General features: G+C 47.0%; 1 protein-coding gene across 4 annotated transcripts in view; it reads right to left on the bottom strand.

The window, feature by feature from the left end:
* Positions 1–16,174: 16,174 nt before the first annotated feature.
* Positions 16,175–22,622, bottom strand: part of ATF7IP2 (activating transcription factor 7 interacting protein 2) — a 55,124-nt gene continuing 48,676 nt past the window's right edge. For all 4 annotated transcript variants that reach the window (XM_072835764.1, XM_072835766.1, XM_072835763.1 and 1 more), the window contains 2 exons: positions 18,492–18,577; positions 16,175–17,706 (listed from right to left, as the gene is read on the bottom strand). In XM_072835764.1, the coding sequence (XP_072691865.1) occupies positions 17,293–17,706; positions 18,492–18,577 (500 nt within the window). In that variant the 3' untranslated portion in view covers positions 16,175–17,292. The remainder of the gene's footprint in view (positions 17,707–18,491; positions 18,578–22,622) is intronic.

The following is a 22,622-nucleotide window of genomic DNA, read 5'->3' as shown; positions in this document are numbered from 1 at the left end:
CTGATGTTGCAGTAATGATGGTGCACTAATATTTCTGCTAAAGGGGTCAATTCGTCATGAGGGTATTGTAAATATTTATTCACCAAGTATTTGTGTATGTATTATGGCATAAGTGTTGTGCTGGGTGTTTGGTACTTAGTCCCTGCCATTGTCTAGACTTATCTTAGTTCCCAATTTAAAACAAACAAACAAACAAACAAACAAACAACAAAAAACAGAAGTGAAAAGAGGAATACTTGGTGACACATGAAAATTACATGAAATTCAAATCTCAGCGTCCATCTATAAGGTTTTATTGGAGCGTGGCTGTTTTGTTTAGATATCATGCAGGCTGATTTCAGGCTACATCGGGAGGGTTACCACAGAACACGCACAGCCTGCAGCCTGTAATACTATCTGGCCTGTTACAGAAAATGTTTGCCATTCCCTGGTCTAATCAAATGAGAAGGGTACTCTCTTTTTTCGTGTGTGTCTCTTTTTAGGAACAAGAAGAGTTTTCTTAGAATCCTTTGGCAAACTCTTCCCAATGCCTGAGGATTCCGATTTTCGTGCTTAACCCAAACACTGGGAGAGGTAATTAAAATGACCACGACTGGTGTTGAACTCTAAGCTGGGCATTAGAGTCTCTCAGTGAGGGATATACTTATCAACCACACTCCTAGAGAAGAGAAGAGGCCACCAACAGGGTCTGCCACAGTCTGTCCCTGGGCTGCCCAACATCCACACACAACTTCATAAGAATTTTTAAGATTCTTATATATTCATGAAGTGAACTAACCCCTTCCCAAGAGGTACACACCCTGACGCCAAAACCAGTTAGTACTTCCAGCTCCAGAATCATTTGGTGACATGGATTATCCTGTGTCAGATCCAGATGTGGCTCCTCATGGCCCAGTGACCTATGACGAAAAGCTAAGTCCTATACGCCCAACGCAGCAACACATAATGGGGGAAAAGGAACAGAATCCCTGTAACAGATGATCCCCTTTGGAAAATGGATGAGCAGAAGGAGAATCCATGCCCAGTGGCCAAAGTTCCTTGTCAGTTGCAAGTACCACTCCCTGGTGGAGAGTGAGGTCAGTGGTTGGTCAGTCCATGGCCTTTGATTCCACTCAGGGGGACCATCTCCCGGGCACAGCGCTCCAAGGTCATACCCAAGATGGGCAGTGGAGACGAGCCCCTTCTTCCTTTCTGTGGACATGAGGCCCAGTGTCTCAGAAGTGCCTCAGGGGAGGACATTCATGGGATGTGTTTGGTCACAGATAAGGTTCCTTTGGCCATGCAAGGCCAAAGGTGCATCCATCCAATGGGCGAAGCCTGGGTCATGTGACCATGCCCTCGCTGCAAGGGAGGCTGGCAACTAGTTAGTGGGCAAGTCAGCCAGAGATCGTACCTGGATCTTTTCTTTTTTCAAACGACAAGCATTTATTATCACACAGGTTTTTTGTTTTGTTTTGTTTTAGATTTTATTCATTTATTCATGAGAGACACAGAGAGAGATGCAGAGACACAAGCAGAGGGAGCCCGATGTGGAACTCGATCCCCTGATCCCAGGATCACGACCTGAGCTGAAGGCAGGTGCTCACCCACTGAGCCACACAGGTGCTCCTGTCGCACAGGTTTTGACAGTAATCCAGGCGCAGCATAGCTGGATGGTTCTGTCTTATGGTCTCTTATGAGATGGGCCTAATCTTTGAGCTCGAGAATTGCTGTCTCCTAGTGTCATGGCTCTATGTCTTGAGGCAATAACTTCAAGCTGTCATAGTCCAAGCTATGTCCCTGGGCTTGTCCCTCTGGTGGAAAAGGCTAGGACCTGGCGCATCTTTTCTAGATGTCTCGTCCATTCCACTCCGCTTTCTGCCTCCACACCACTGATCTGTATAGTTTAGAGCACAGTTTAGCACATGACAGGCTCGCTGGCCAATAGCCTGCTTTTTAATGGCCCAGGAGATAAGAATGGTTTTTGTTTTTATTTTTATTTTTTATTATAAAGATTTTATTTGTTCATTCATGAGAGACAGAGACAGAGACAGAGGCGGAGGGAGAAGCAGGCTCCATGCAGGGAGCCCGATGTGGGACTCGATCCTGGGACTGTGGGCTCACGACTGGAGCCAAAGGTAGATGCTCAACCTCTGAGCCACCCAGGTGTCCTGCTTTTTTGTTTTTAAAGAGTTGCAAAAAAAATGTGAAGAAGAAACAAACAAAGGCTTTATGTGGCCTGTAACATCTGAGCTCTTTACCGTCTGGCCCTTACGGGCCAAGCGCACCAATTCCTGCTTAGAATTTGAGTCGCCTGTCCCCGCAAACCTCTGAATCCCTGGACTTATCAGTTTAGATTGTTAAGGCTTCAGGCAGAAAGAATCTCAGTGATGCCCCTACTGTCTTCCACTTTTGCCACTCAATGAGCCACCTGTGGCTCAAGATTGACTTTTTCTCGAAGGAGGTGAAGACTCTAGGAAGCTGAACATGGCAGCAGCTAGATATGTTTCCACAACAGTTTAAACCAGGGTCAAACATCTGATCCATGGGCCCAATCCGGCCCACCACATGATTTTGTAAGCAAAATGATCTTGGCAACCAGCCACACACATACCAGCTGACACACCGTTTGCGGCCGCTTTCAAAGGCAGAGGTGAGTGGCTGCCAAGGAGACCATACTGACCCCTAAGCCTGACGCAGTGACTATCTGGCCCTTTACAGGAAAGCTTGCCGAGCCTTCATGTCCAACAAATGCCTTGCAAAGATCATGCAAGGGCCATCGCGTCCCAGCCTGGAATAGCAGGCCCTCATGGCCCTGCCCCCTCGACTGGCCAATTGCACACTACAGTGTCTGTTGCTTGTAGCGTCCAAATTTTGTATCATTCCTCTTCTTCATTGCAAGCAACAGTGACTGGCTGACTTCCGCAGAACAGGAATTCAGTAACAGGAAATCAGGTGGGGCAAGGCTGGGAGGTAGGCAGCCAAGTCCCTGTTGATTGCCTCACATTCTTCCACAGAACAGTTTGGTAAGGAATCCACCGCCGGCGCTGCAAGGTGGTCCTTCGTGCTGGGAACTTGATCTTGTGCAGCCCATTGCTCCAACGGAAGGCAACAGTCCATGCCATCCCTACTCCTTCGGAGGCAAGGTGCATCCATCCGATGGGCAAAGCCTGGGTCATGTGACCACGCCCTCGCTGCAAGGGAGGCTGGCAACTAGTTAGTGGGCATTTTCAGCGTTGGTGGTGGGAGGTAAGGTTGCAACCTGCCAAGACTCAGGAGGAAGGGATTTCCCCAACAGAGGACGGAAGTTCAAGTGCTGGGCAGTCGAACCCAATGACAACTGGCGGCTACATCCTATCAGAATCCCATTCCCTGCTAACCCACAGCTGAGCTCATGCTTCCCAGCTTTACTGACCCATCTCTCGCCTGTTACTCTGCTTACAGGCACTGATAGCCTGCACTATTATTTACTGGACATTTTTCTTTAAAAAACTATTTCTTTACAGAAATACGTTTATTCAGAGGGAAACTCTAAGGTAAGTTGAAAATCGGCATCGGGTGTCCTAAGTGACCTAGATACGATTTAAAACAAGAATGCGTTTAAGAGTTTAGTACAAACTGTCGTCCAGTGGAGGTTTTGACCTGAGGACTGGTCCTTCCCCAAGAAAGGAGGCTAGGAAAAGACGGGAAGGTGTTAATATATGATCAGGACCATAGCTGCCTGATGTAATCAGAAAGCTAACAAGAGAACAGAGAAGGCAGTGGCCTCCCTCCGTGGGGGTGTCTGCAGGTGCTACCTAGATTCGTTGGGTACCACTTGGGGTATTTGCCTCATAACAGCAGTATAAAAAAAGCATAAGCCAAAGTCCTCGCTGGCTGAAGGGGATTCACACAGGCCTGCGGCTCCTCCCTACCGCACTGCCTGAGCCTGCTCTTTCTGAACCTCTTTCAAGCTGGCCTAGTAATACATCCCAATCCAATGGGAGATGAGACATAGGCATTTGGGTTTAGCCACACCTGGGTGTGTAATCAGATGCTGCCAGCCTCCACGGAAGCCCGTGTGCCCCGTACTCTCACCCCCCTTGCCCACAAGCCCCACTCGAGCTTCTGGAGCGGCAGTGACCCAGGAGGGCCTTGTGTGATTCCGCACGGCCGGCAGGAGCGGCTGCTCTGCCAGGGGTCTGGAGTGCACTAATTACAGAGCGTGTCTGGCTTTTTAAGGAGCTGAGGTTTCTGACTCATTGCCCCCGGGGAGCAGGAGCTAGGATTTGGCTTTTTCTGATCACTGCATTTCTTGCTCCCACCCAAGGCCATGGCCTAGGACTTCTGCAACCAACCAAACCCTGCCTGGGAGGCCAGGCTGGGCCACGTGAAGGAACATGAAGTACATATTGATATGCGTGTCCTGGTGTTTACCTCCAAATGTAAAATTAAAACTCCTCTGACTTATGTACATCCGTCTGACCCCTTAAAAGGATGGTTTGCCAACGGTGACCATCTGAAGAACCTGGAAGTCACTTCATGGACCCCAGAAGTAGACAGGCCCAGGTTCCAGTCCAACTCAGCAGTTAGTCACGGAGAGGCCTTGCACAGCTATTAGACTCTGCAGACCTCATGGCCTAATCTGCAAAATGGGGTAATGCTTGGTCCCTCTGGTCTCCCGTTCCGCTGATTCGTGTTGAGCACCTACTGGGCACCACACACTGGGGCAGGCATGGAGACTCAGGGATGTACCAGACATCCCATGCGCTCATGGAGCTTTCATTGCAGCGGGGAGCAGACGACAAGCAAGGTGAACAAAACTACAAATTGGAGTGCAATCTGTGGACATGGAAATGGTGTGACAGGAAGATAGCAACTCAGGGCAGGTGAGGACTTGTTGCTAACATGATGTTGATGCCAAGACCTGTGTTAGAAGAGCTGAGGGCAGATGGGATGGGGCCATAGGACCAGCTGTTTCACAGGGTTGTGGGCATTCAGGGCACATGCAAGACAATGTGGCACCATGTGGAGGATGCTAAGTACCCGCAGAGACACCCAGAAAGAACTCTGGTTTGCACAACACCTTCACATGAATTGTATCATTACATTTGATTCTCGTCCCGTCAGGTAGAGAGGCCTCAATTGATTGGTGGGCGAGTGACAAGAGGAGCAGGGAAGTACAGCAAGGAGACTAAGCCATTTCCATTGGTCTCTCTTCTTCCCAGAGCCACCTCCTTTGACGGATGGTGGACACCTGCAAGATGGGAGTGGATGTGCTAGCTACAGCTGCATAACAAGCAGCCACAATGCACGCTGGCACACACCAGCGAGTGTTCATTGTTCACAGGTCCAGGCTCAGCTGGGGGTTGGCTGGGCAGCTCTGCTGGCTCTGGCTGGACGTGCCCTCAAGTCTGGGGGTTGGCTGATGAGGACTGGCCTTGGGGTATTTGCCTCATAACAGCAGTATAAAAAAAGCATAAGCCAAAGTCCTCGCTGGCTGAAGGGGATTCACACAGGCCTGCGGCTCCTCCCGCAGATGGCTGGGGCACTCAACCTTGTCCTAGAGATCCCTCGTCCTGGATCAGACTGACCCAGGCATAGACTCACAGTGATGGGGGAGATGCAGGAGAGCAAGCAGAAACATATACGTTCTCTTAGGCTTGGGACTGGGATACCACTTCCGCTGCCTTTTCTTGGCCAAGCCGGCTACAGATCTCTCCTAGGTGCAAGGGAGGGGAAACCGACACCCTCCTTCAGTGACAGGACCACACAGTCACCTCGGGGGATGGGGGTGAGAAGGTGAGGGCGGGAGGGAGCCACGTATTGAGGCCGTTAATGCAATCCGTTAGTGCAGACTTCAGGGCCATAAAATAGAGAAAGGTGTGTGTGTGTGTGTGTGTGTGTGGCAATGGAACCATCTAGAACACACACCATTTAGGGAATCCTCACGAAAATGCAGATTCCAGACCTGTTACATCTCAAAGGGACTGACCCAGGATCTGAATTTTAGGACTTTCAGGTTCTTCAGATGGTCACTGTTGGCAAACCATCCTTTTAAGGGGTCAGACCGATGTACATAAGTCAGAGGAGTTTTAATTTTACATTTGGAGGTAAACACCAGGACACGCATATCATTATGTACTCCACCCCTCCAAAAAATATGTATCCAAAAATTATCCAGCACCCCAGGCACTTGCTCTGTGGACTCCGGGAGGCTAAGTGGCCAGAAAGTGGACGAGCGGGTGACACTATCACCCCCTAGGGGTGCAGTGTGGCCACACAACATAGCAACGAAGCTCCTCCTCCCCATAGCGAAGCTAAGGTTCTTTCACATACAGTTTAGCCAAACCCAACACAGCTGACAAAGCTGACGCGAGTTGATCCCTATTACCATGCAGTTCGATCCATCCGACCGGAGCATTGCTTTGTACCGATTTTCATTAGCTTAATTAGTTAATGTTTAGCCGTGCGACCTCTGTACTCTTGTTGACAGTTGGTAGAGTATTACAGCCTCGAGACAGATTTGCAGTTTACAGCCGAGAGTCAGTACAGAAGTTACCTTTTTTTTTTTTTTTAAGGGAAGGAAAGACCATCGTAGCTGCTGGTCTCTGCCTCACTACTATTGCCTTTTTTTTTTCCCCAAAGATTTTATTTATTTATTCATGAGAGATACACACATAGAGAGAGAGGGAGAGACACAGGCAGAGGGAGAAGCAGGCTCCATGCAGGGAGCCTGATGCAGGACTCGATCCCGGGACCCCGGGATCATGCCCTAGGGCAAAGGCAGATGCTCCACCACTGAGCCATCCAGGCACCCCCAGAAATTACCATCCTTCCATGAGACGAGAGTATCTTCAGCACAAAACTACTTTGAAGCCGTTTTAAATACTTACATTATGGGGGAGCCCTGGTGGCTCAGCGGTTTAGCGCCGCCTTCAGCTGGGGTGTGATACTGGAGACCTGGGATCAAGTCCCACTTCGGGCTCCCTGCATGGGGCCTGCTTCTCCCTCTGCCTGTGTCTCTGCCTCTCTCTCCTTCTGTGTCTCTCATGAATAAATAAATAAAATCTTAAAAATAAATAAATAAGTAAATACTTACATTATGAAAAGCACCTGTCAATGTGTCCTTTCAAAATTCATCCTTGTAAGAGCTCCCAAGTCCATACTGAAGCTTCTCAGCGTTGGCGCAATGGACTTTGGGGACCAGATCATGCTCTGTTGTGGGGACTGCCTTCTGTGTACCTGGCACTCAGCGGCAGCCCTGGCTTCCCCCCATCAGATGCCAGTAGACACCCCCCCCCAACCACCCACAAATTGTGGCAGCAAGAAAAGTCCCCTGGGGAGCGGAGGCCAAACTGCCGCCAGTTGGGAGCCCCTGCTGTAGGGTTTTAAATACCAGGAAATAGGGTGCCTGGCAATCCTGGGGACACTGCCAGGGCGAGGACACTGCTAGAAACTGCTCTGACGGTGGCTAGCCCCATGCAGCTCACACCGTCGCGGGAGAATAGGGCAGAGCCAATGACGGCCTTGCCCCACTGTGGCCCTGGGCTTGTCTGAACACATGGGAGGACAGCATGGGATGTTCCTGGTCCCCAAGCTCAAACTGCAAATTTGCTCAATATTTGTCATCCAGTGGAACAAACAGAGGCGGGAGGAGCCAGGAGGAAATTGCTCCTCCGTGTTTGCAGAGGGATAATAGCGTCATTTCACCAGGAGCTTGGACACAGGCGAGGAAAGAGAGGGGTGACCTGCCCTTGGCACAGGGTCACCTTCAATAACAGATTTTTTTTTCTTTTCCCCCAGAAGGAGAAGTTAAGTTGCCAGGATGTGCTGCTGCCTCGGCCAGAAGGGAATGGTGGCTGAGTGAGCTGCGGGAGCCAGAGCCCGGCCAGAAGGCCGGCCGCCTTCCTTGTCTGACCCCGAGTGGTGACGGGGGACAGGAGTGTTAACAGGGGCCACTATGCCTCTATGCTCTTAGCTTTTTTTTTTTTAAGTTTTATTTTATTTTTTTAAAAAAGATTTTATTTATTTGAGAGAGAGAGAGAGACCAAGAGCAGGATGAGGAGCAGAGGGAGAAGCAAGCTCTGTTCTGAGCAGGGAGCCCAACGTGGGGCTCGATCCCAGGACCCCGGGATCATGACCTGAGCTGAAGGCAGATGCTCACCCGATGGAGCCATCTGGGCGCCCCACTACATTTGCTTTTTTCTGAAGCCCACCCTTCATCTTTGTCATCCTATGGCATCCTGGGACTTTTGTCCAGAAAAAAGGATCCTGCGAAGCCCCCCAGACCTTTTCAGAATGAGGTGTGGCACCCAGATCAAGGGGAATTACCTCTGTAGGACCCAGGAGCCTGGCCTCACCGGGCTAAGGACCCTGCTGAGCTGGCCGCCTCCATGCAAATCTGGTCCCAGTGGTTCCCGTGCTGTGTGCCGCACAGCCAACGGCTGGATTTCTCTGGGCCTCTGCGTCCTGGAAAATGGGACTGGCTGTGGCATACTTGCCGGGGGCATACAGTCAGTGCTCAATGAGGGCCGTTAATCTCTTCTTATTGTCAAGGGCACCTACCAAGTAAGTGGCAGATTCAAGGCTTGGGGTTAGATGTGCTGACCCCGCATCCCGGGTTCTTAACCTTGGCACGTGCTGGAGCCCCTGGGGGTGCTCCTGGAACCCAGATCCCACAGAGGTGCTCATTTACTGGGCTGGGGAGCAGCCTGGGTGGGGCGGTTGTTAAGGTTCTCCAGGTGATGCTAACGGGTAGCGGGTAGCCCGAGGCGGAGAACCTGTGATGGGGCCGCCTTGTAACTCAGGTGCGATCGAGTAAGTCAGGACCCTAGAGTATTTGACCCTCTGTGACTGGCTAACTTCACTTAGCATAACGTCCTCCGGGTCCGTCCACAATGTTGCTCGTCACCGGATTACTTCTTCTTTACGCCTAATACTCCATCGTATGTACACACCATCTTTTCTTAATCCACTCAGTGTTCTTAAACACTCAGTGTTTTTTTTTTTTAAAGATTCCATTTATTTATTCATGAGAGACACACACGGGGCGGGGGGGCAGGGACACAGGCAGAGGGAGAAGCAGGCTCCATGCAGGGAGCCCGACGTGGGACTCGATCCCAGGATCCCAGGGTAGGTGCTCAACCGCTGAGCCACCCAGGCGTCCCCACTATGCGTTGTTGATGGGGACTCAGTTTGTCACCGCCTCTAGATAGCACTTCACCAGGTACCTCAAATAGACTCACAGGAACAGAAAGTAGGATGTGGTTGCCAGCAGCTGGGGAAGCGAGAGGGGAAGCTGGGGTTCCAGGGGACAGAGGTTCACTCATGCAGCTTTGAAAAAGTTCTAGAAATCCCATATACAACATAGTGTTTATGGGGAATGATAGTGGACAGTCAAGACCTTAAGAAGCTGTTTTATTTTTCATCACAATTAAAACACCACCACAGTGTCCAACGGGTGGTTCAGAGAAGTGCTGAAGGCTCCAGAGGGGTGAGAGCCCCCAAAGAGCAGGGCTGCATCCAGGGGGGCTTCCTGGAGGAGGTGGGGGCTCAGCTGACCTTGGGGATGGAAGCTCTGGGAGCTTCCCAGGGGTGGGGGGGGCGCTGACACAGCACCCAGGTGCATGTTGAGGGGGTGATGGCTCAGTGCCCCCTGCCAGTCCCCACTGTGCTCGGCCTGTCTCCTGGCCCCAGCGGGCAAGACAGGGCAAGACGTGTGACCAGCCGCATGGTGCTGGCAGCTCCGCCGATTTCAAGTCGGCAGGTGCTGAGCTTGGGGTCCCGGTCCCCCCAGGCTGAGCCTGACCCTGGTTGGTGGGGCCCGGGAATCTGCCACTTAACAAGCTCTGGGGACCCCAGGGAGGCAGCAGGGGGCCGGCGCCGGGAGTGCTTCTGGGGAGGTCTGGGCCTGCCAGCCCCCCACCTCCTTTCCTCTCCGCCACTCCCCGCTCCGTCTCACTGGGTGCCATCAGGTCACAGTGCACCTCGAAGGTGGCTTGGAGGCACAGTGACCTGATGGGAGTGCAGCCCAGCCAAGACTGATAAATTAAAAATGAAAAGGGAACCTCCCCTCCCACACATGGCCTGTTGATTGTCAAAATACCTGTTAATCATCTGGATATTTATTGATTTTTTTTTTTTTTTTGGCTCATACACGGTCCCTCTTGCTTTGGTAACAACACCCCGGAATTCCTTTTGGAGAATCGTCTCCCTCCCTGTGGGCAATCTGACGGGCAGGTCACTTAGAGGTCTTGCTGCGTGTGAGGCCAATCGTTTCTTTCGTAGACCCTCGTCGGCTCGGTGAGGGTGGAAAAGCCTGTTGGCATTTACCCCCTGGAGCAGGTGCATCTCATGTGTGCCCCGTTCTGAGCCTGCCCTACTCTACACCACAGTTATGTGACCCTCCTTCCATCCCTCTCTAAACCCTACTCCTTAAATTCTGGTCTGCTTGGCAACTCTGAAGGCCTCTCTCTCTGTGTATCTGAGTGTCGCTGCAAAGTTCTGGAAAGCTTTGTCTTGTCTTGGGAGAGGGGAAGAGCTGAGGTGGAGATGAGAATGGGAGTCACTGCTGCGCCATGCACCTGCCCCACTCAACGCAGTCCACCAGCGAAGCTTCCCATCTTCATGGCGGTCAACACAGGCAACGCTGCCTCTAGAGTCTTACGGAGGTGAGTCTTCGACTTGTGCTGGGTTCTGCTTCGAGAAAGTGATTTAATCTGCATCATTTGACTCCCATGTGACAAAAGTGCGGAAGAAGGAAGGGTTGGGGAAGGTGATAAAATCCACCTGCAATGGCTTTTTTAAAAAAAGAAAAAAAAACAGATTTTATTTATTTATAATGAGAGACAAAGAGAGAGGCAGGGACACAGGCAGAGGGAGAAGCAGGCTCCATGCGGGAAGCCCGATGCGGAACTCGATCCCAGGACCCCAGGATCACGTCCTGGGCCCAAGGCAGATGCTCAACCGCTGAGCCACTCAGGTGCCCCCCACTCCAAAGGCTTTGTGTCTAGGTAGAACTGAAGTTCTGAAATTGAGAACAGTCAGGGAAGGGCTTTTGAAAAGCTGACTTCTGTGACAATTCCAGTTGCAATTTGTGAGTCAAATTCAAAATTGAAATCGAGATTGCCAGCAAGCATTTTTCCCCTACGCTTCTTGGCTTTGTTTGCTTGGGATTGGTCCAATAATCAAATTAACATGGGACAGATTAACAGGAGAAAAATAAATTGAATTAGTACATACCAGAGCCCCACAAAGACAGTGAGACCCAAGGACAAGCCAGGCAACTGAGGCTCGCCTGTCATTTTGAGCCAATGAATGAGACAAGGTCCTGGGGCTTCAAAGTGGGGGAGGGGGCCTCACAGGGCAAGGAGAGCAAATGCTTGGTAATTAGCCGAAACGAAATTTTGCTGTATGGACAGGTCATTTCAGATTAAAAAGTTATCTCTTGGTAATGGCTCTCTTTCTGGGCCAGACCCCCTACCTGAATTCTTTTAGGTAGTTTGAGGCAGAGGTAAAAGTTTTTCTTGAGTTGGCTGGGTCTTGAATGCCTTCAGCTCAAAACGGTCCCCGTGCCAAAGTGGCACATTTTGAGGGACCCTTGTTCTGAGCCCCTTCAGAATCAATGTTGTATCTAGGTGTTAGCTAAAAGACCGGCCACACTGGCACCATATTTCAAATATATTAGTAGCGTTATTACAATGGGTTTCAACGCTTCAAGAAAAAAGATTTAATTCCAATTTCAGAAAGATGGGGAAGAGGCGTACTGCCACCTGGTGGCTATTTTTCCAAATTGTGTGATGAGGCTTTTTAGGGAAGAGATTGGTGACCCTGAATGTAGTAGTGAAACGCAAACATCCCAATGCTCTCAAGCAGTCGGCTCTTGACCTGGGATACCGACGTCTCTATAGTCAACAAAAATCTCAATTATGAGCCAGAACAATTTGGTTTGGTCCGATAAAAGTTATTTTTGTAAGAGCAGATATTCCCCCCAAAGAAGAGGAACGATTCCAAGCGATTCCCTCCGCAGTCATTCTACATTTCCCTCTGCCGAGTTATTTTTCCTGGAGGAAGGACGGTGTGCATCTTTACTCTGGCCTCCTCAGTGGCCTCAGGGCAGAGTAACTGGATCCTGAGGTCGGCCTGGTACATGCACTGAGGGTTCCCTAGAAACCCTCTTGAGTCTCCTGCCCTTGGACGGGACTTCCATGACTCCAGGCCGGCTGCTGTCCTGTTGTTCAGCACATTGCAACAGGCTTGCAGTTAGTCACCCTGGTCCCCTGGTCTACCCACCACTCCCACCCATTCTCCAGTTTACCTTCTACAGGGCAACCAGAGTGATCTCAACTTCATCTGATCCTGTTACCATCTTGTTTGAAGTCTTCATTGTTGGCTCTCCATCACTCCCAAGATAACGACCCAGATTCTTCTTCTTCTTCTTCTTTTTTTTTTAAAGTTTTAATTTTAACTCCAGTATAGTTAACAGCGTTATATTAGTTTCAGGTGTACAATATAGATTCAACACTTCCATCCATCACCTGGTGCTCATCACCGCTCCTTCATCACCATCACCTGTTTCCCCCATCCCCCACCCCCACCCCTGGGGTAATCATCGGTGTGCTCTCCATAGTGAAGAGTCTATTTCTTGATTTGTTTTTTTTTTTCCTTTGTCCATGTGTCAGTTAAATCACACATGAGTGCAATATGATTTCCTATGGTATTTGTCTTTCTCAGACGGACTTATTTTGCTTAGCATTGTACTCTCTAGCTCCATCCGTGTCATTGCACCTGGCAAGGTTTCATTCCTTTTTATGGCCGAATAATACTCTGTTGTATATTTACACCATATCTTCATCCATTCATCAATTGATGGACACCTGGGCTGCTTCCAAGGTTTGGCTATTGTAAATAATGCTGCTATAGTATAGAGGTTCCTCAAAAAGTTAAGAATGGAACCACCTATGATCCAGTCACCGCCCTACTGGGTATTTACCCAAAAAATACAAACACAAATTCAAAGGGATACGTGCACCCCTATGTTTATAGCAGCATTTATTTATAATAATGGCCCTGCTTCCTAACATGGGACTGCTGGGCTCTAACAGTGTCTCAGGTGCTGTTGCTGCCTCATAAACAAGCCCCAAACTTAGAGGCTTAAAATAACTTTTGTTTTGCTTAGTTGTGTGGGTCAGAAATTTGAATGGGGCTCAGCTGAGCTGCTTGTCTGACCCACATGACTTCAGCGGGGGCATCTGAAACCCAGCTTTTCTCCTTCAAAGACGGCTTCCTCACTCGTGGGTCTGCCCCCTGAGGGCTCCCTGGCCGCCCCCCTGCCACCGTGTGTGACATCTCGTCCTCCAGGGTCGCATGGCATAAGCTACTAGCAGCAAGGTGATCATAGGGTGGCTGCACTTCTTAGACGGTGGCTGGCTTCCAAGAAGCAGGGAGTGGAAGCTGCCAGGCCAGCTCCAAGAGCTGCCACAGCACCGTTTCCACTGTGGCCAAAGCAGTCACAGACCTGCCCGGGGTCAAGGGGCTGGAGAGACAGACTGCCCCGCTAGCTGGGGGAGAGGCAAGGCCGTACTGCAGGAGACCAGGTGGCCTGGGAGGTACTCCACACTCTGTTGTCCATGTCACGCTCACCTCTGCAGGCCTCGCTCAATGATCCTGCACCTTTTCTTCTCTGGGCTCTTAACCTGGTGAGCTCTACCCATTTTGCAGATCTCGGCTCAATCAGGATTTCCGGACCCCAACATGGACTCTAAGAGCTGTCTCCTTTTTATTTTTAAAAGTTTCAACCTACAGGAGTGTTGCAAGAATAACATGACACCCATACACCTTCCACTTAGATTCACCAGCTATTAACACTGTGGTTTTATTTGCTCTCATCTTTCTGTGTGTATTTTTGAACCATTTGTTAGTTGCCGTCAAGGCATGGAGTTAAGTGTCCATCATTTAACACGGACACAGCACTATTATTTATATAGCCTATAGTTTGGGACTTTGCCAGTTGTCCAAATACTGTCCTCTGCAGCTGTTTTTCTGAATCCAGAACCCACCATGAATCATGCACTGCATTTCGTTAGCCCACGGGATCCCCTCTTAGGCCCAAATCCTCTTCCATCAAAGGACTTTCCAGTGTGGGTTAGACCCCTTGACCTGGCACAAACCCTTCCAGCAGACGTACTCTGTCTTGTGCCCTCTCCTCCTCCAGGCCTAAGGGCCGCCCCCTCCGAGAAGCTCTCCCTGACTAGCTTGTCTCACGTAGCCTCACCACCACGCTCCCCTGTATCTCTCTGCTCCTTTTCCTCAAGGACCACATTGTGCCGCTCTCTGAAAATCTTGTTTACTTTTACTTGGTAATGTCCTTAGGTCCGTTCCTAAAGGGCAGGGACAGTATCTACTCGTTTGCCATGTTAGCCCCCGGCCTGGTGTCTGGCGTATGGCAGCTGTTCAATAATTCCTTGATGAATGAATACATGAATAATTGGGAAAATTTAATGAATCGGTGAAAACAATTTTGGGTTGGCTGAGCTTCATGTTCCAAACCTTTACCATGTCATAAACCTCTTGGCACAACTGCTAAGAATTTCTCCTTGGTGTCGGGCTGCTCCCCAGCCTACCCAAGCCTGGCCTCTCTATTCGGCTCTAAGGAATAACCTGTGCGCATAAATTTACCAAACTGGTTTTATACAGAGCCCGTTTGGGCTGAAACAAGGTCCCAAATCCTACTGCTGAACTACCCAAGTATCTGTGCTTGCCACTCATGGGCCCCCGTGTGTGAGCAAGAGGCAGGGTCCCTAGCTATGGGACAACTTCTTTTTCATGGACAGAGCAGCACAGTTCACCCAATGGGAGCTGACCTCAAGTTCTGGTGGTGACCAGGTTCATTTGCAGACAGGCCAGAAAATACCCTGTGGCCCTGAGTAGTTACCCCCATGTGTGGCTTTCACCCTCTCTGCCGTGTCTGCACCCTTTCTTCAAGGCACTCTGGACGTCAGGCCCACAAATCACTCCCATCATTAGGTGCGCCCCCAAACTATTTCCTTACATCCAAAGAGTTAAAACTCTATGCTGCAAAAATCAACTATCCTCTGCCTCTTGTGTTATCCTAAGTCCATTCCATCCTGCCTGTGCAACTGCACACACAGGATCCCCCCCAAATCCAGTGGAAAAGAATTGGGTTGGAAAATAGTTTTAATTAACTAAGGCTTGAGTACAGAAATATTATCTTCACAGATCAGACATTATTTCCCTCCATCAAAGAAGGAAAAAGAACTTCCAGATGTGTCCTTGCCCCACAAGGGCTGACACACATCTGGCTGGTGACAGCATCTATAGCTGTGTCCCTTGAGACTGATTCAACTTGCTGCAATCTTTATAGAAGCCGAAGTGCCAGAAATTCAGAGATTAACACTTTTATATATAACCCATTACCACAAATCCAGAAGGTAGAGTAAAACTGAACTTAAAAAAAAAAAAAAGGTCCTCTAATGCAGCTCTAAAATCCAATCAGTTCCTATCTTTCAGCCTCATAGATTTTTTGTTAGGGGATACACGCAACTACTTGATATTTCTATCCATGCTGAAGGAAATCCAAACACACCCCAAATATGCTGCTCTGGCGTAAGGGTTGTGGTGAGCTGAAGGTCACTGAGAAACAGCAGGCACAGAAGACCTCTTTGCTTTCCCTCTTCCTGCCTAGAATCAGGGCAGACATTCCCCTTTGTACTATGCAACTGTACTATGTACTCGGTCCTTCCTGTCCTGAGGCTGGCTCTCTTCTGGTGCCACTGCAAGGTTAAAGGTTGAGAATCTTGCTCCTACACTCTCCACAAGGCAGGAAAAATGAATGCTTTTTGAGCCCCCAGCTCTAAAATGCTTGCTACCAGCCCTCCTCACTCAACTTATTGTGAAAGCTCCTGCTGAAGACCTGTGCACCCGACGTTCCAGATTTGCTGGTTGGGGATGTATTCTCACTTTGGTGACGCACGCTCAAATCTTGCTTATGGTGTCAAGTTTTTGGGCGTCGCTGAGCATGTACATGAATGTCTAGTCTGCGCCAACCCAAGGGTGCAACGATCCCCTAAAATGAAGCCTTGTCCTGTGCCACAGGATGACCACCATTGCTCTGGGCCTGAAACAAGACCTCACAGGGGGTCAGCTCAGAATCTGGACTTTCCAGTTGTAATGTTTTTCGAAGACACACACAGGAGACTGAAAAATAATAGCTTTATTTATGACTGAAGATGTGAAGACATTTACAAAATGCCAAAGAAAACCATTCCTTATTCAATTTTTGAAATCTCAGAGCCTGAGGACTGAACTTTCACTCCGTATCGGGGAAGAACACCTCTTGTGAACAGACTATTCTTCATACCAACAGTCATGCTTGTTTTCTCAACATCCCACCGGGCCTCGACGCACACTTATCTAGTCTGCTTGCTCGCGGAGTCTCTTAGGTGGCTTGTGCTAGCCACAGCTTCACTACAGTGCCCTCAGAGGTGTGCACGGGACGCATCTATCGGGGTCCCTTCGCCTTACTTTCTTTCTCCGAGTACTGATGGCAGCCAGGAGATGAACAGCCAGTAGCATGGAAGAACCAACAAATTAAGGCCTTAAACCTAGGGCAGACAACTCCATTTTCTGGAGCTGAAACAGTGGGCTGGAGAATGCTTTTACAAGAGATCCTCTATGTTCTGTGTACACAGCACACACTGTTGGACTAATTTTATTATGTACCTAAATATACAAACTGATTTAGGAGAAAACCTCCAGACTCTTTCCCCATGGGATTGACATAGCCAAAAAGGAAAAATAAGGGAGAGAGCAAATTAATAGCCCTTAGATTTCAAACAGAGTAAGACAGTTTTGTAAGATCTTGGTCAGATGCACGTCAGGGCTGATCCTGCCTCAGTAAAGAGCGGATTTTTTTTACTGACCTACACTGACCACAAGAGCAAGTCACCAACAGTGGATTGCTGGCAGAGGAAATTGTGGCTGCTTATATCCTAAGGCTTTGATATAAATAAGCAGCAGCCCACAGTGACCAGTGGTATCGTACATGGCACAGCTCAGTGACACAGGTGCACGGTAGTGTATCTTTCAGAACATATCCACTGGAAGTACTTACTGAATGCAAATCAGAAATTCATGAAAGGAAAGGCCATTTACAACATAGGGAAGACGACTGTCCCCATACAAAGGGTTCACAATCTGAATTGACCTTTTAAGATGGCAAATAGTGTTAGAGAACACTGTAAACCAACAAATCAAATAGGAAAAAAACAAAGCAATGTAGTACAATATATAATTACTGGAGACTTTTCCCTTCTAGGTAAGATTTTCAGAAAACCCTGGGATAGATTTTATATCACAAAATGGTCCATATCGCCCAAAAATGTCTTTTGACTGGACAGTAAAATAGTATTTGTTGGAAGCCAAAAATTGAGATAAAGTACAGGCCATTGGGAGTGGCAAAGCTTTAATTTCTCCAATTTTCTTCCAAATCAACTTATGATTGGGGTTCTCATGACAGAGAAAGAGGTGATAGCTTTCCACTGGAGCACACTTGGGATTGATTTTGCTGATGTTCCAAGTCAGGGCAATGCCCTTGGGTCTCAGCACCCGTTTCACTTTGAGCTCGGGCTTCTGGGGAGGAAGTGTGTCTCGGATTTTGTCTACCAGTTCAGGCAGGAGTGGTGGTGGCTCTGGGAGAGGTGGCAAGTGCTCAAAGGACTCAAGAACCTAGGAAACACATTTGTAAAGTTTAGCAAGCTGAACTGGCCGGTTTTGATTAAAGGGCTCAACTGCAGTTCTAAATATATTTCCTAGTCTTTGATCCATTTATTGAAATCATAAGAACAAAAGGATGCTTCATAAATATGTGGGGCTGGATCCACTCTTTTCAAGCATAAGCTGCTTTTGGCATTAAGATTTCTACACTCTGGAATATCACAAATCCAGAAAGGGTTAGGTCCCAGACACTCTGGACAAATATTCCATCTCATTCCCTAAAAGTGATCAAACACTGTGCTAATTTGCATGAAAAGTGTGAGTGTACAAGAACGCCCCATCACCCCTCCACCCTCATCAACAATGGCTAACTACTCTTATAAATATTTTGTTGGGGGCAGCCCCGGTGGCTCAGCGGTTTAGCGCTTCCTGCAGCCCAGGGTGTGATCCTGGAGACCCGGGATCGAGTCCCACATCAGGCTCCCTGCATGAAGCCTGCCTCTCCCTCTGCCGGGGTCTCTGCCTCTCTCCCTCCTCTCTGTGTATTCTCATGAATAAATAAATAAAATCTTTAAAAAATATATTTTGTTGTGTTAAAATATATATATATATATAGTTTTAGCTTCTAGTTTCTGGAAAATTAAATTATTTTGATTGCATAAATAAGTAGATGCACAATAATACATTTTCAAAAGGCACAAGCTGAAATATGACCCAAATGTTTCTGCATAAGTAAAATGGGTACTTCCACTCAATGTAGAATGAATATCCCTTAATAGAGCATTTCATATCAGTACCTGGGCTGCATTTTGTGCCACTTGGGTTGTCTCTTTTGCAATCAGAGCAGCTTTTGTAAGTGACTCCAGGGTGGATACTGAACTTTCTGTGAACACAAGGTTTGAGAAGTAAAATTTATCATCGATAATCAATTCCATAGCCTTTAAGCAAAACCAACTTAGGTGGTAACTAAATGTGAACTAAAATTACAAAACTATGAAATAAGATAATTAATTTTTGATAAAAGTTCAAGAACCAAAGGTGCCAAATATAGAGAATTTCCCTTTAATATGACAGAAATTCCCCTCTTAAGGATAAACACCTAAGTCTTTATTTAACCTGGAACTAGGAAAAGTTATACATGGGAGAGGGACCCTTGCTCAGCGTTCTTAGAGGTGCCTTATGCTCTTAGGTCAACAGGATGTTTGCAAACACAGAGCCATTTACAATCCAATATAAATATGTGACACACGCAAGTCCTGGGAATTCAAACTAAATATCAGGCAGTCTGAGGGTTAAAGGAATCTCTGCTGCTGCGGCTGTGTTAGCCTGGAGGGAATCAGATATACAGCTTACCCTTGAACAACATAAGGCTTGAACTGTGTGGATTCACTTATACATGGATGTTTTTCATTTCACTAAATTCAGTACAGTACTGTAAATCTATTTTCTCTTCCTTGTGATTTTAAGAACATTTTTTTCTCTAGCTTACTTTATTGTGAGAAAACAGTATATAATCCATACAGCATACAAAATAGGTGTTAATTGACGTTATGTTATTGGTAAAGTTTCTGGTCAACAGTGGCTGTCAGTAGTTAAGTTTTGAGGGAGTTAATAGTTATATACAGATTTTCAACTGCATGTGGGGTCAGTGACCCTAACCCCACATTGCTCAGGGTCAAATGTAAATTGTGGTTAAGTGTAAACTGTGGACTGTGGTAAGGGAGAGAGGAGGAAGGAGGGGCAAACAGGTCAATGGAAGAGAGATGGTGAGGGGAAGAAAGGGAAAAATAGAGAAACTGTAGGCGTCAGGGAGAGAAAGAAGGTTTAAGTAGGTGTTAGAATTGTCTAAAACAACTGGGGAGAGGCTATATGGGTGGTGGTTAAGAAACAGGATCTCCTGTTGGGAAGTAGTTAGGCCAGGAAGCTAAAAACTTCGCAAGTTTGAATGCGTCTAATAAGCATCAAAACCATTTTGATCCACTGTGTGCACAATGATATAACCGTTGAATATACATTCTCAATCTCTCCAAACAAAATTTTTTTAATTTATATTTTCTTGTGACTAACAAGGATAATCCAGATTCTGCATTGTGTTTCAAAGTTAATTCATTAGTCAATTTATCTACTGGTGTAAAGAACCTTTGTATGAGTTGTAAAGACCTCTCAATTTTAATTATGAGTCTGTAACAGGGTCCCTAACTGGTTAATGCAACTAGAGCTAGACCTGTGAGATCATAACCGGAAGGTGGCGGAAGGACACAGAGGACATCCAGTGAACGATACTCAAAACATTCTAACAAATAGAACCCCCTCTAACTAACATTCCTTCTTCCAAGGTGGTAAGTCAGCTGGTCCTTAAAATAGGGCCAGATAGAAACACAACTTCAGGATGGTAAGAAGAGACAACACAGAACTTTGGTCCCAAACCTGCTCCTGTTTATACCCTGTGCCATCAGCACCCACACCTTCTAAGCACTCTCTAGCTTTTACCCTCATCTATAAACAAATGAGTAAGGATTACTTCAGTCCTTGGAATTCTTGAAGCAGCAGCAGCCAGTAGCCCATTATATAAAGATTACTCTTTAAGCTGCTAGGTGAGAACTGTGACCTCTGGTTGCAAATTAACCTTCTGATGTTTGACCTTCCAGATCCTCTGCCGCATGGATATGCTCATGTGTACACACACACACACACACACACACAAGCATATGTAAATACTTATAATATAAAAAGTTTTAAAAATTTGGGTTTTTAATGAACCATTCAGATATAATTTACATATAATAAAATGTATTTATTTTAAATGTGCGATTCCTTGAGTTTTGACAAATGTGCCCTTGTGAAGCCATCACCAAAATCAGGACACAGAATGTTTTCATCAGACCCCAAGCTGTTCAGGATCCCTTCTCAGGGGATCTCTCTCACTCTGGCCCCGTGAAACCACAGGACTGTTGTCACTATGGACTAGATTTGACTTTTCTATAAAATTTAATAAAAATCAAATCACGCAGTACAGAGAATTCTTTGGCCCAACATAATGTTTCTGAGATTCATCCATGCTGCATATAAAAACATCTTGTTCATTGTTTTTAAAGTGAGCTCCATGCCTAGTGTGGGGCTCAAACTCACAACCTGGAGATCAAGAGGCATGTGCTCCACCAATGGAGCCAGCCAGGTACCCCGTATTGTGTTGTGGACTGTTGAGTAGTATTGGCTGTACAGATAGATATGCCACAACCCATTTATCCATTTATCTGCTGGTGGACATTTGCGCTGCTTCCAGTTCGGGACAATTTTGAGTAAGTTGTGTAGGAGTCTGTGTAGATATAGGTTTTCATTTCTCAGGTAAATACCTACGACTAACACTGTCACATAGTAAGAGTATAGTTAATATTTGGAGGAACTGCTCAGCCACTTCAAAGGAGTTTTATCATTTCACATTCCTCCCACAAAAGCCTAAGAGTTCCAGGTTGCTCCACATCCTGCCAACACTTTGTGTATTTCAGTTTTCATTTTCATCATTCTACTAGATAAGCTGTGGCATCTCACATCATCTCCATTTCCCTGGTGAGTAACGATGATGAGGATAATGTCTTCTTGTGGCTTGTGCCATTCCCCCCATCTTCTACAGTGAAGTATCCTTTACCTGCTTTGGATTTAATTTGTTCTTTTTTCCCCCTAGAGAGAAGCTTAGATTGCCCGTGTGGGGCTTGATCTCACGACCATGAGATCATGACCTGAGTTGGCCAAGAGTTAGACATCAACCAACTGCACCACCCAGGCACCCCTCTTTTTGATAATGAAGATTTGCCAGCAACAAACTTTATCTGAAAAAATCTTAATTTTGCTTTCACTTTTGAAAGATATACTTGGTGGATATAGAATTCTAGGTTAAGGGTTTCTTTAGCCTCTCAATGATATCATTTGACTATCATTTGGCTTGCATAGTTCCAATTGATAAAACTGAATTCTTTGTTCTTCTCTATATTTTATGATATAAAAAAAACTTTTAAGAAAAAAAATTTTTTTTTTTGTTTGCTTTTAAGGTTTTTCTCTTTATCACTGGTTTTCAGGAATGGAGACTATGATGTATCTTGATATGATTTTCTTTGTATTTATCCCACTTGGAATTTATTGAAGTCCTTAATTATGTGGATTTGTACTTTTCATTAAATTTAGAAGGCTTCTGACCATACAATTATGTTGGATCACTTGATTTTATCCCACATTCATTTAAAGTTTGATTCCCTTTTCCTAGCCTTCTTTTTCTCTTTTTAATCCTCCTTTAGCTTGGATAGTTTCTTTCCAAACTATTTGGTCAGGTACTATTTCCTCCAGTTTACCAATTTGTTTTGTCCTTCTTCAGTGTGTAATAAGCTGTTTATATTCCATCCATGGAACTTTAAGTATTTTCTTTTTTCAAATTTGGTTCTAGGGATCCCTGGGTGGCGCAGTGGTTTAGCGCCGGCCTTTGGCCCAGGGCACGATCCTGGAGATCCGGGATCGAATCCCACGTCGGGCTCCCGGTGCATGGAGCCTGCTTCTCCCTCTGCCTGTGTCTCTGCCTCTCTCTCTCTCTCACTGTGTGCTTATCATAAAAAAAAAAAAAAAATTTAAAATTTGGTTCTAGGGCAGCCTGGGTGGCTCAGCAGTTTAGCGCCGTCTTCAGCCCAGGCTGTGGTCCTGGAGACCCGGGATTGAGTCCCACGTCAGGCTCCCTGCATGGAGCTTGCTTTTCCCTCTGCCTGTGTCTCTGTCTCTCTCTCTCTCTCTGTGTCTCTCATGAATAAATATATAGAATTTTAAAAATTTTTTGGTTCTCTTTTTATATCTTTTATTTCATTATGTTCTTGTTTACTTTTTATCTTTGAGCATATTTCTTTCTTTTTTAAAGATTTTATTTATTCATGAGAGAGAGAGAGAGAGAG

This window comes from Canis lupus, chromosome 8 (genome assembly GCF_048164855.1).
Source record: "Canis lupus baileyi chromosome 8, mCanLup2.hap1, whole genome shotgun sequence".
Lineage (NCBI taxonomy): Eukaryota > Metazoa > Chordata > Mammalia > Carnivora > Canidae > Canis > Canis lupus.
The sequence above is the reverse complement of the archived record's forward strand: the minus strand, read 5'-3'. Positions and strand labels throughout refer to the sequence as shown.